The following is a 13836-nucleotide window of genomic DNA, read 5'->3' as shown; positions in this document are numbered from 1 at the left end:
GCTGGCATCAGGGTGGGACATCCAGCAGGGCCTGGCAGAGCCTCAGAGGGCCCCAGAACCCCAACTCTGGGCCTTCCCCGCTCCTCACTCACTCACTCACTCGCTCATTCAGCCTGCTCTGCCAGCGGCCACAGAGTACTTGACCTCCACCTCCTCACTGAACCTGGACAGCTGGCCAGGGGAGGAAGGCCGAGCCTTCCGAGGGCTGGGAGACAGGACGCTCCGGGGTTCTGCTCCATCAGCTGGACGGTGTCTCTGGGACCGGTGTGCAGAGGGGAAAACAAAGCCAAGTGCTCTGGACAGGGCGAGGGTGAGCCCCAGGCCACGCCATCACGGCCTCAGCAGAATCCCCTTGCACAGGCCTCTGCCAGGCAGGGTGGGCCACGTGCATGGCCTAAAACTGGGGGGCAGGGTAGGGCCTCCATCCGTTGACTCGAAGCACAGACGGGAGAGTCAGAGCCAGCGGGAGGAGAGTCAGGGCTCAGGCGCTCTTGCCTACTTCCAGGGGCCTCCGTCACCTGGCCTCCAGATGTGGGACTCCCTCCCTCCTTTTGTCCGAGGAGGCACCAGGAATCTGCCTGCCTTCAGTTGCAGCCGTGGGGTGGGGAAGGCGAGGTGCTCTCTGGCCCAGAGGCCACAAGCCAGGCTGCCTACCCCTGGAGCATCATGGGCAAGTGCCCCACTTGCCTGAAGGTAGCTGAAGCGCAATTATGGGGGTTGGGGGGGAGTTCCCTTTAATGCCCTCAAAGAGCTCCCTGAGATGGAACCAAGCCGCACTAATGCAGGCTGAGGGGAGGGAGCTGGGCAGGCTGCCTGACCAGTGGGGTGGGGGTGTAGCTGCTCACAGAACCCCAGGAGGAGGAGACCATGCTCTGCTGGGGCCACCACTGCACATCAACCCAACTCCACTCCCCCCAAACCCTCCTACCCCGGCCAGCGTGGCCCGCCACCAGGGCCAAGCATGAGAAAAGCAGGTGGAGGACAAGCCTCTGGGAAGCCTCCTGGAGAGCAGGACAGAGCTGTGGGGAACAGCGGCCACCTCCCCCTCCCCACAGCCCGGCTCCTGCCCCTACAGGGCCCGCAGGTGCACCGGCCTCCACGCTCTGCCCTGGCCACGGTCATCCTGCACTGCAAGCACACACACACAACCCCTCTCCTGTACAAAAACACGCAGATGGAGACACGTGCCAGAAGCGAGCAGAGAATGGACACAGCAGCAGATGTGCGTGGCCAAGTGTAGACCCGACCCCAGTGACACAGGGGTCAACAGGAACCCAGAGACCCCAGAGCACAGACGGGCTGGTACAGTGACACAGAGGTCACACAGCTGCGCCCCAGTGCCAAGAACCCCCAACCCACTCACACACACACACCAGCCCCCACAGTCCCCACTGCCTCCTGGCCCTGAGGAGCGAAGGGCTCTGTGAGGCCGAGAGCAAGTCTATAAGGCCAGGGACAAAGATGCCAGGGTGGCTCCTCAGGGAAGGTGCCAGCAGAAACCCACTCTGGCTCCGACCACAGCCCAGCTGGACACTGTCCCCCGAGGGCACGAGACGCCGAGGCAGCCCAACAAGTGGCCTCACTTGGGGCCCAGTCAGCTGGGTGGGGTCAGGGTAGGGAGTGGGCGTGAAGGCCCTGATGCCCTTGGCACCCAGGCTGTCAGCGCAGGCCCGCAGGGCGCTGCAGCACACCTGCGCTGAACGAGTGACAGCCTGGCGCCCCCTGTAGGGGCCCTGGGGCCCCCGACCCGAGCAACGGCCCATGCCAGCACTCACCGCCAGGCCGCAGGTACTTCTTGGCGTGGAGGTAGCTCTCAAGCATGCGCTCGTTGAAGAGCATGTAGCCCATGGGCTCCGAAATGATAATGTCCACTTGCTCGGGCAGCGAGACCTCCTCCACCTTCCCAGGGATGACCACGATGCGGTCGGTGAGGTTGTTACTTTTCACCAAGACCTGAGGGTGGACAGGCCACAGGGGTCACGGGGGTCCTCTTGGGGAGGGCCTCAGTCCACACTCGGCCACCAGATTCCCCGCCACCTCTATGGTCAGCATGCTGACTGCAGCTGTGAGCAGCCGTGGCCCATCAGGAGGTCACTGCGGCCCCACCCCTCTCGGGCCGGCCCTCTTGCAGCTTCCCAGTCCCTACTGTCACCTCGGGTACAAGGACAAGCAGGCCTGGCTAGGGCCACCAAATGTCAGCTTGGACATACCTTCCGACCCAGCGATCTCAGTGCTGGGAAGTATGCACTACAGACGTAACCTCACCACAAGAGGGGACACGGGTACAAAGCCTCGGTGGGGGGGGCACTAGTTTGTACTGTAGACTGAGAATCAGCCTCAGTGTCAACTACAGCCTACACACAGCAGTCCAGGCAAAGGGATGCTTGGCAACCACTAGAGAGAGTGATGAAGCTCTTCACACGACAGATACAACCCAGATGCACCCTAAGGAGAGCAAAGCCAGAAGCCCGATGGTGGCGTGGATGTTCGTGTGGGAGGGGCGGGTGGAGAGCCTCCGGGGGCTCGCAGGGCTTCTGTGTTCCCATCTCTCCCTCTGCCAGGAGGTCTAGATGGTTGGGAGCTGGAGGTGGGGGAGGGAGCCATCCCCACTATTTGTCTTTGTAGTTTTTAGGTGTTAAACTCTGAATGAAGGCTTTGGTGCCAAGCAACATAAACCAGTAAAATGAACTCCTGCTGCCCATCTTTCAGGGGGGCTCAGAGAGATGGGCGGCTTGCCAGGGGCCAGGATCCCACCCTGGTCTGTGTGACTGCACAGTCCTGCCCCGAAGACCTGAACTACCCCTGAACCTGGTGGGCAACCACTCATCACGGAAGAGAGAGTCTCTGAGGCCCAGAGAGCCCTGCCCCTGAAACCACTCAGTTTGGGGGACAAGAGACCCAAGTAGAGACCGACATCCCCAGGCTTCCCTGGATGCAGGGGTCAGGCCTCCCGGGTTCCCAACCCGGCTGGCTTCCCCAGGCTGAACAGGCCCAGAATGGGGGGAACGAGGACAGGCTGGGGTCCCAGTGGGCACTGACCTCAGCGTGCTGGGCCATGGTGCTGGCCTCCACTGCGTAGATCTTTCTCGCTCCAGCCTGGGCAGCAAAAAACGACAGGATCCCAGAGCCGCAGCCAACGTCAAGAACGATCTGGGGGAGGAGGGGGAGGTGAGGACAAGCTAGCAGTGCAGGGATGTGACAGTAAGGATGGGGGTGTCAGGGGCGCTCGCTCCCTGCAGGCCCACCCACCCACCCGCTGAGCCCGCCCCCGCCCCGCAGCCTGCTGTGCCTCCACATGGCCAGCTGCCCCGAGCCTGCTCCCAGGGGGAGCCTGCGGTCTAGATCCAGAGGTGGCAGGAGGGGAGCTTCTGCTTCTGAGCACAGCAGGGATGTCAGAACCAGTGCCCCCTCTGAGATCCAATTCAAGAAGACACGGCCTGGGCCATCTATGGGGCGCGTGGGGGTGAGGGCTCACTAGGTCAGGACTCCGCTGAGCCCTGCAGGCAGCACGGCCGCTTGGACACAGGGCCGACGGGCCTGGCCCACGCAGCGGGCAGGAAGTGGCAGCTCCCGACCCCAGGCCCTACAGGGTATCCCCACAACCTGGGAGGAAACTTGGGAACGGTTCCCATGTGGATGCCCTCTCCAGGGCTGCTGGGCCCCACAGCACAGGCTCTCGGAGTCCAGGCCACAGCATGGTGGGCCACCCCACATTCTGGATTCGTCTGACTGCCACCATGTTAGCAGAAAGCTGGGATAAACGGGTCTGCTGGTGAAGCGCATGAGCTAAAGGAGACCTGCTCTGGGCGTGGGGGTGGGCATAGGTTGAGTGACTGACGGAGACGTGGGTGCTGTCAGGAGGAGGGGGGGGGGTGGACCGTGAGCGCCTCTCAGAGCTCTAGACGAACAATGCAACGGACCTGCGTGCTGGAGGAGCTGGAAGGGGCCTCACTGGAGGAACTTGCGCTTCCCGGGCCACGAGCGCTGCCCCAGTGTGGCCCATGCCAGTCGCCAGGGCACACAGATGGCCGCCATGTCGAGGACGCCTCCTCCCCAGGATGCGGGGGCTCAGGCCCTGGGCCAGGGGTGGGCAGGAGGTGGGGATGCTCAGTGACGGGAGGGGATTCTCAGCAATGGTGGGGGGCGGGCATGACCTAGGCGCTGGACAAGGTGGATCCAGGTGAATCATGTGGAGAGAACCCCCTGGATGTGTGGAGAAAACCACAAACTTCCATGTGGCAAGGGAAAATAAACTTCAGAGGACTTTCCTGGTGGTCCAGTGGCTAAGAGTCTGTGTTCTTGATGCAGGGAGCCTGGTTCAATCCCTACTCAGGGAACTGGATCCCACATATTGCAACTAAGACATGGCACAGCCAAAAATAAATTAAATAAAAAAGAGGAAACAAACTCTAAGCCACAGGAAGAGAAAGGAATCAACTTTCCCCTCTGAATATAATCTGGTCTCTTTTTAATCATGCACATATAGTTGACTCTTGAACAACACGGGAATCTGGGACGCCAACACTCCTTCCCAGTAGAAAATCTGAGTATAACCATATAGTGGGCCCTCCGTGTCTACGGCTCCACATCTCTGGATTCAGCCAACTGTGCATCGTGTAGCACGGTTGTTCATATCCATCAAAAACAGTCTGTGGGTAAGTGGACCAGTGCAGGTCAAGCCCGTGCTGTTCCAGGGTCAGCAGTACCAGTGAGTAACAGTAAACAGATTTTAAAAGGAACTAGGGAAGTGACTAGATTCCATTTCATCCATGTAACTTAACAGCACGTGCCAAGACACATTAGGTGGGGGAAAAGTATTTTGTAGGAAGTGAATGTGGCATACAATCATATTTTGTGTGCGGTTTAGTTGCTAAGTCGTGTCTGACTCTTTCGACCCCATGGACTGTAGCCGGCCAGGCTCCTCTATCCATTCTCCAGGATTCTCCAGGCCAAGAATGCTGGAGTGGGTTGCCATTTCCTTCTCCGTATTATATATATATATATATTTTAAAAGATCATAACCCAGGACAGGAGATGGGAGGGAGGTTCAAAAGGCAGGGGTTATATGTATACCTATGCCTGATTCATGTTAAGGTTTGACAGAAAACAAGAAAATTTTGGAAAGCAATTATCCTTCAATAGAAAACATAAACTAAAAAGAAAAAAAAAAAGAAAAAACTCAAAAAAAAAAAAGATTATAACCTGAGGGACCTCCCTGGTGGTCCACTGGCTCCGACTCCGTGCCCCCAGTGCAGGGTGCCCGGGTTCGATCCCTAGTCAGGGAACTAGATCCCACATGTGACAACCTAAAAAAAAAATAGTTCCCACACACTAAAACAAAAAGCCTGTGTGTCTCAAGGAAGACCTGGCCCAGTCAAATAAAGAACAAGATTATAACCCTAAAATATACATATATGCTGACACAGATATACGCAAGGGGAAAACATCTGGAAGAGGGCTTTATTGTTGGCAGTGGCTGTTTTAGAGGGAAATGACAGAGGCCTTTCGTGCCCATCTGATACACACCAGGCTTCTACGAAAAGTAGATTTTGCTTCTACAGTCCGAGGAAAGAAAAGACAAAATCAATGAGCAAAGAGAAAAGAGGAGAGGCCACTGAGGCAGCGAGGCACGTGCGCAGCCTGAGGGCGGGGCGGGGGCGGGGGCAGGCATGGCCTGCCGGCTCACCTTGTCCTTGAAGTCTGCGTGGTTCTGCAGGATGGCGCGCTGGTAGGTCCCCGTCCGCACGTAGTCCTGCATCATGTTCTGCTGCTGGGACAGGTAGCCATAAAACTGGAACAGAGACAGGCCAATGGCACAGGGCACGCAGCCGGCAGACGGCCGAGGCCCCGGCTGACCCTGCGACAGAGGAAGGTCGGCTTCGGGCCGAGATCAACCGGGGAGGCCGCGTCCCTCTCCGCAGCCAGCTGCTCCAGGGGAGCGGGAAGCTGGAGGCGGCTCCCGTTGCGGGGGGGGGGGCACCACCACCGTCACTGCGGCCAAAGGATGCAGCTGGATGGTGCCTGGGCCCCGGAAGCCACCCAGAACTCAGACACGCCACAGGCGGGGTTCTGCGATCGAGGGCCACCTGCCCCATCTCAGGGGACCCAAAGAAGCGGAGGAGCAGATCAAACAGGACCCTAGGGCTCAGAGCGCCAGGCAGGTGAGGTGCTGCGGGGTCTCTCTGTAAGACAACCAGGCGGTCGGGAGGCAGCGTGGCACCTGGGCCGGGGCAGCAGGCAGACCTGGCTTCCCATCTTGGCTCTGTTGCATAATAGCTGTGTGACTTGGAGCAAGTCACTTAACCTCTCTGAGCCTCAGTTTTCTCATCTGTAAAATGGGGACAACAATAGTACTTACCTCCTAGAGCTACCGGGAGGGTTTCAAGTGCTTCCGTACGCATCAAAGCGCTGGAGCCAGTGCCTGGCATGCCCTCCGTGCTCAGGACATGGTAACTGTGCTATCGTTACTCAGAAGGCCTGTGAACCTGAGCTCCATCTGCACTCAAATCCTTCCAACAACCCTTCTAGGCAGGCACTGGCATCTCTGTCTCACAGATGAGGAAACCGAGGCCCAAGCAAGCACAGGACACTCATCTAGGGTTACTCATTGAGCAAGTGGCAGAGCCAGGACAGGAACCCAGATGCCACGCAGCCTCCGGGGACCACCAGGGGCGGCAGGCTGGCCCAAGCGCCATGTACCCACCTGGAAATACTGCACAGCAGAAGACTCCTCTGTGCGCTCGCTGAATACCGACCGCTCCAGGGTGTGGCCTCGGCAGGTCTTCAGGATGTTATAGAAGGAGCAGAAATCTGGAAGGGGGAAGCCAGGTCATGGCCGCCCACTCAGAGGCAGGGGTGAGCACCTGACTTTTCTCCTTTGAGCATGAGTGATCTGAAAATCCCCACCCCCCGAAATGTTGAAATTTAAGGAAATGAAAAAGGACAGCCACATGGGCCACGTGGTGGCTGCCATGGGAGAAGGCAGGTGTCAAGGGGGACTGTGCTGCTTGAAGCTGGTGAGAGTGGGCCCAGGCGCAGATTTGCCAAAGGGCAGCTTGGCCAAAGCTTTTGAAGAGTAACCCGGGCATCAGATCTCTAGGATTTATCCCAGTAAGGAAGCACAGGTCCACCCACAGCACCTGGCAGTGTCTGCGGGTGGCAAATGGACACAGGGACACCACCCCAGTGTCCAGTCAGAGGGGACTGGAGGGACCCCAGGGGACACTGAGCAGTGTGTCAGAGGATCAGTCACCAGCAGTCGGCAGAACCAGATATTATGCAGAACCAGATATTATGCGAATAAACTGTGTTTATCAACATAAAATACCGACCACAAAATTTTATCAAGAAAAAGAAACAAAATCAAATCATGAAGACAGGTGGTACTGTGGGGGCTGGGGGAGAAGGAAGCGGGAGTGAGTGTTTACTGGAGATGAAATTTTGGTTTAGGACGAAGAAAGAGTCCTGGCAATGGATGGGGGGAAGGTCGCACCACAGTGTGAACGTGCTGTAACAGCTCTGGAGTCCAGACACTTGAACGTGGTTGCTGGTAAATTTTTTGTGTATTTTAACAAAGTGAACTAGAAGATGATATCTTTAAAATACACAGTGTGGGGGATACAGAAAGTTCCGGAGCTGGACAGTGGTGACAGAAGGCACTCTGCTGCTGAAATGTATGCTCAGAAAGGGTTAACATGGTAAAATGGTTATGTATCCTTGACCACGATTTAGGAAACTGATGGGATGTAAGGACAAAAAATTAGAATGCAACTATCTACAGAAGAGGAAAAAGACAAGGGGGATTTATACCAAGAACATCTACTGATAACCCTGGCGGTGTTTCTGTAACTTATTTTTTAAACAGTGAACTGGGATTGGTTTCGTATAAAGAAGGAACTGGGGTGGAGCCTAACAATGCTTCCGGTGGGAGGCGGGCAGTCACCTGGCTGCCTTCCCCCGACCTGGCCAGCTCCCAGCTCTGAAGCCGGGCTACACGAAGCTAGGCGGTCCTGAGGGTCTGGGCTGGGGACGTCTCCCCACTCCATCAGAGGCACTAAGACAGGTAAGTGGGTTCTGGGATCACAGTGGGTGGCTGTGGGCAGAAGGCTTCCCCACCCTGGGCTCTCCCACCCCAGCCCCTGTGCTGAACATCAGGCTCACTGACTACAGCTCTGCAAGGGCCAAGCCCAGCCACTGGGCCTTCCAGGGGCCTCCAGCCTGGGGCCACCTCTCAGCACCATTCGCCTGGGGCTCCTCAAGTCCAGCAGCAACCTTGCGTGTCCCCCAGTGGGTCTGCCTGGACCCCTCCAGCAGCTCCTCTGCACTTGGACCTCCGGACCTCACCCCACCCTATCCACTGCTGCGGCTGGGCCCCCGACCCCCACCTGAGGGCCTCCAAGAGGCCTGGGGGGTGGCTGGGAGGTCAGGATGGGCCTCCCAGAGGAGCAGACATAGGAGCCGAGCCCAGAAGGACCCAAAGGACCTGGCGAGGTCTGGGGCAGTGTCCAGGCAGCAAGAACATACTCTTACTGTGGACATATTTCTGTTGGGGAATACTTCTGATGTGGATGGGTCATTCGCTGGGTCAGATGAACCGGTTCTGATTCACCCCAGCTCCAGGTGCCCCCCAGCCACGCTGGGAGCCTAGGCCCCCCAGCTCTGGGCACCCCGTGAGCCGCGGGGCAGAAGGGACACGTACCGCTGGGTGTGGCGAACTGGAGGAGGACACTGTTGCAGCCCAGGGTGATGATGAAGGACTGCTTGCCCACCCGGCTGCACTCCGTCTCCCGGGACACCGAGCACTTGAACACACACACGTCTTCATCTGCGAGGGGAGGGAGGCGGGCGTGAGCTGGCAGGTCCCAGGGCCACCCTTCCCACGTCCTCACGGTCCCCCAACCTCTCCCCCGTGTGCCCTGCCTGCCCAGCCCACACTGAGGATCAGGCAGCAGCAGTGGCCTATGAGCGTCCCTGGTGGGGACCTAGGATGCACTCTGTCCAGAGGAAGAGGATAGTGGTTCATAGGGCGACCAGGGTTGAGGTGAGGGGAGGAGGTGCGTCGGAACCAAGGGGGCCCAGCGGGGCACACACCTCTGCTGGGATGTTCCCTCCCGGGGCACCTCCTGGCGCCAGACCCCATATCACCCCGAGGTGGGAAGACACAGGGGAGCAAAGGGCAATCTGGCAGGGTCAGAGGGTCCTGGGAACGCAGCAGTTGCCCCGAGTTCAGATGAGGGGGCTGGGCCTTCTTTTGCTAGCCCCTCTGCGTCTGTGGGGGCATCTTTAGAGCCGAGCAGGGATGGGAGTCAAGAATCTCCATGGAGCCTCTGCTTCCTCCAGCTAAGCCCTTCTCCTCCTTGAATTTTTTTTTTTTTTAGCACTGTGGGATCTTAGCTCTCCAACCAGGGATTGAACCTAGGGACGCAGCAGTGAAAGTGCCAAGTCCTAACCACTGGACCCCCCATCAGGGAAGTCCCTTTCTTGCACATACGGGGCGTGTGGCCACGGGAGCCGGACAGCCTGCATTCACGCCCCACCTACACCACTGAGGTGTCCTCAGTTTTCTCATCTGTCAAGCAGAACTAATGGTGGGCAGGGGTCAGACCCAACACACAGACAGGAAGCCCTGCACCCCTGCACCCGCCACTATCGCTGTTACTGGCCATTCACTCAAAAAGCGTGGGGCGCCCCATCTCAGCCAAACAGTGAGGCACTGCATCACCAGGAGACAAAGTGACCCGATGCTGTGGCCCGGATATGGGGCAGCGGGACAGAACCCTGGGCCCATCACCAGGGGACAACAGACAGTGCCAGCCCACAGGGCAGTCTGCAAGACAACCTCCTGGGTCGCCTCAAAACAGCCAAAGATGAAAAGAAAGACAAAAACTGCTGGGAGCTGGAGTGAGGGCTTCCCTGGTGGCTCACTGGTGAAGAATCCACCTGCCAGTGCAGGAGCCACAGGAGACGTGGGTTTGATCCCTGGGTCGGGAAGATCCCCTTGGAGAAGGGAACGACTCCCCACTCCGGTACTCCTGCTGGGACAGCCCCATGGACAGAGGAGCTTGGCGGGCTTACAGCGTGTGGGGTCGGACACAACTGAGCACAAGTCTATCCTGGAGTGAAGGGGACTAAAGAGGTGTGGCCAGCAGGCGCGGGCGTGGCCCTGAAATGCAGCCCCATGAACGCCTTTCGACAGTGACTGAGCTCTCCTGGGGAAACGTGTGGGCTACGGGTGCCTTTTTATTGGTGGGGGCGGTGTGGGGGAGGCTGCACCACTCAGCATGTGGGATCCTAGCTCCCCAACTGGGGATCAAAGCCGCACCCCCCACACTGGATGCCCAGAATCCCAATCACTGGACCAGCAGGGGCATCCCCAGGTGCTGGAACTTTAAAAAGATCTAGATGCGACAAGGGCATTATTCTGTAAAGGAATGCCCCTTTTATTGAAAGATACATATGGAAATACAGTGAAGTTTCTTGTGATGTCTACAGCTTGCTTTCAAGTGGCTCATCAAATCCACAGCGACAACAACAAAATATATTTATAGAGAGAAGCATGAATACAACTATGGCAAAGTGTTCCCAGTCACCCCCATGACATCTAAAACAAGCTGGAGATAGAGTGGCAAGACCCACAGGCTCAGATTCCAAAACACATTACAAAGGTACAATAATCAAAATAGAACAGCGCTGGCAAGTGGAGAGGCAGGGACTGCTATGTCAGCACAATGAGACTCCAGAATAAACCCTCTGCTTATAGTCATTTGATTTTCATCAAAGGTCCTGAGAACATTCAGGGGATAGAATATAGTCTCTTCAACAAATGGTGCTGGGACAACTGGGTCTCCCTGTACAAGAGAATGAAGCTGGACCCCTACCTCACGCCATATATTTAAAAAACCACCCAACTCAGAAGAATCGGTGACCTAAATGGACGCAAGAGTAGAAACTGTGCAACTCCCCAGGAGAAGACAGGGGTCAAGCTCTGAGACCTGGGATTTTGCAATGGATTCCTCAAGATGACGCCAAAAGCAAAGAGTTTCAAAAGGAAAACTACATACATGGGACTTCATCAAAATTATAAACTTCTGGAAGAATTCCCTGGCAGTGCAGAGGTTAAGACCCTATGCTTTCACTGCCATGAGTCCAGGTCAGGGAACTAAGATCCCACAAGCCATGTGCTGTGGCCCAAAAAAGAATTAATAACACACACACACATATAAGCTTTTCGCATCAAAGGACAGTATCAAAAAAGTGAAAAAACAGCCTACAGAATGGGAGAAGATATTTACAAATCATATATAAGAATCTATTGTCCAGAATATATAAAGAACTCAACAACTAAAAGATAACCCAATTCAAAAAACAGACAGAAGACTTGAAGAAATGCTTCCTCCAAGATACACAAATGACCAAAATGTGAAAGGATGCACAGCATTATCCATTAGGCACCTGCAACTCAAACCATAGTCAGAGGCTGCTGCTCACCCAGCAGGATGGCTACAACTTTAAACAAAACATGGGAAGTAACACATGCTGGTGAGAAATTGAAACTCTCAGACCCTGCTGGGTGGGAACTCAGAATGGGACAGCCACACAGAATTACCATTTGACTCAGCAATCCCACTCCTAGGTATATACCCCAAAGAACTGAAAGCTGCTGATATTCAAACGAATACTTGTATGCAAATATTCAAAGTGTCACTATTCAAAACAGCTCAGATGTCCATCCACTGATGACTGGATAAAGAAAATGCGGTCCATCCGCAGAACAGAATATTACTCAGCCATAGAAAGAAATGAAGTCCTGACACCTGCTACCCCGAGGATGAGCTTCAGAAACATGATGCCGAGTGAGAGGCCAGACACAAAAGGTCACAGGTGTACGATCCCATTTATCTGGAACACCCAGAATCAGTAAATGCAGAGACCGAAAGCAAACTGGTGGCCACCAGGGGCTGAGGGTGGGAGAATGGGGAAAACTGCCTAATGGAAACAAGGTTTTCTTTTTGGACTGATGAAAATATTTTGGAAATAGAGATGGTGGTTACCGGATACTGTGACTACACTAAAAGCCACTGAATTGTTTGTTGTTACGTGAATTTTATCTCAATAGAAAAAACAAAATGTTCCCCATGCATGAGTCTGGATATGAAGGCCCAACGGGTGTTTGTTAGGCCCCCTGCTCACCCCTGGTTTGCTCTGAGCCCTAAGCCTGGTCCACAGCCTGGAGGAGGCTCCTGAGGCCACAACCTGGGTTTCCACCAGACCACCTCACACCTCAGGAGCCAGGGGCCACCTCCTGGGGGTGAGAAAGGGGAGCAGGGCATGGGTAGCCTCCTGACAGCAGGAAGGAGGGAAGAGAGGACTAGGGGGGGCAGCCCCAGGGTCACGGCCAGGCCGCACCCACAGGGGGCCCAAGACAAGGTGCTCCGGAGTCCAACTGTGAATGGGTCTCAGGAACGGACCTAAAACCTTGACGCAGTACCCATGCCCACTCCTGGGTCAGAAAATAAAGCCAATCTTTCAGCTACTCCCACATGGCGGCAAACAGACGAGGGAAGGCCTGTCTCCCTTTTTGCCAGACCAGAACAGCCTGGCAACCCAAGCAGCTGCCCGGCGGCCTGGCGCCAGGCAGGCGACCACAAGGACCTATGGCCAAGGGAAGCTTGGCTTCATCCAGAGGCCCGGGACAGGGAAGCCAGGGCGAAGGACAGCTTGAGTGGTCTCATCATGGGTGGGCCCCCCAAAGCCCACGGGACCAGCATTTTGTATACATCATAGCTATATAACCAGAGGTCAGTCCCTGGTACGCAGGGGATGGTCGGAAAATATCTGAAAAACCAAAAGAAAAAAACAAGCTGAATCAAATTCCTCTCTTTTTTAAAAGCCTCAGGAGAAGTCAGAGCTCTTGGACTGGCAGTCAAGGATCTCCCCTCCCAGCCCCTTCCCAAGGCCACACTAGCGCCCCAGTTTCCACAGTGGGCAGGGCTCCGACCTTTGCACTTACTTCTTCTCTCCCCACCTCCCTGGGAGGGGCCCTCAGGACAATGGACAGAGCTGGCCACGCTGGGCCGATGGCTCCCCTCTCCACGCACCTCCCTGAGGCTGGGGCTCAGGCACAGCCTGCCTCCTGGCTCCCCAGGGGCAGGGGTTCCCAGGAGAGGGCTTCTTCCCCCAGGAAAGGGGCCTGGAGCCCACAGGGCCTGGACCCAGCTGCGGGTGAGCCGTGGAAGCGGCAGAACTGGTCTCTGGGCTCTGCTTCCAGAAACCAACCTAGAACACACCACCTTCATCACCTTGGAGGGCATGGAGCAGAGAGGAGGGCTGGCAGGCTGCCCTGTCAATCTACCTGCGGGGAGGACTACAAAGGGGGCTTCGGGCTGGGAGGGTGTGCAGGGTACCCTCCCAGCCAAGTTGAGCAGGGCCTGTGTCCCTCCTCCCTGCAGTGATGGGACCGCTGGGCTGAGAAATGAAGGCTCCAAGGAAGCTCACCAAGATGGGCTCTCAACAGGGAAACGAACTCAGATCAAGGAGTATTAAGTCAGGCCACAGCCACCGCAAGCATGCCTGCCCTGCTCCTAGGCCTGGCCTGACACCCTGGGCTGGCCTCCCACCCACCACACTGTGAAGTCTGTTCCGTTGAGGCTCTGGGGCCAGGGGTCGAGGGGCCAGAATCACCAGGGACAACTCTACAGGGAATGCAGTGCTCTGGGGGTGTGGTGGGGGACCTGGAAAAACACCCTACCAGTCTTGCTCTCCGGGCGGCAAGGCCCCCGAGTATCCAAGTCACAGAGGCCGAGTTTCCGCAAGCTGCTAGGGCCAGCACCCACCCAC

The 13836-nt window shown here is 56.5% G+C and overlaps 1 protein-coding gene across 2 annotated transcripts in view; it reads right to left on the bottom strand.

Moving 5' to 3' along the window:
- Nucleotides 1–13836, bottom strand: part of CARM1 (coactivator associated arginine methyltransferase 1) — a 42104-nt gene that overhangs the window by 7906 nt on the left and 20362 nt on the right. For both annotated transcript variants that reach the window (XM_052642607.1, XM_052642608.1), the window contains exons 2-6: nucleotides 8699–8824; nucleotides 6704–6810; nucleotides 5687–5791; nucleotides 3040–3150; nucleotides 1776–1953 (exon numbers count right to left, since the gene is read on the bottom strand). In XM_052642607.1, coding sequence (XP_052498567.1) covers nucleotides 1776–1953; nucleotides 3040–3150; nucleotides 5687–5791; nucleotides 6704–6810; nucleotides 8699–8824 — 627 coding nt within the window. The remainder of the gene's footprint in view (nucleotides 1–1775; nucleotides 1954–3039; nucleotides 3151–5686; nucleotides 5792–6703; nucleotides 6811–8698; nucleotides 8825–13836) is intronic.

The sequence above is a fragment of the Budorcas taxicolor genome, chromosome 7 (genome assembly GCF_023091745.1).
Source record: "Budorcas taxicolor isolate Tak-1 chromosome 7, Takin1.1, whole genome shotgun sequence".
In the NCBI taxonomy this organism is placed as follows: Eukaryota; Metazoa; Chordata; class Mammalia; order Artiodactyla; family Bovidae; genus Budorcas; species Budorcas taxicolor.
This window is presented reverse-complemented; position numbering and strand designations above follow the sequence as displayed.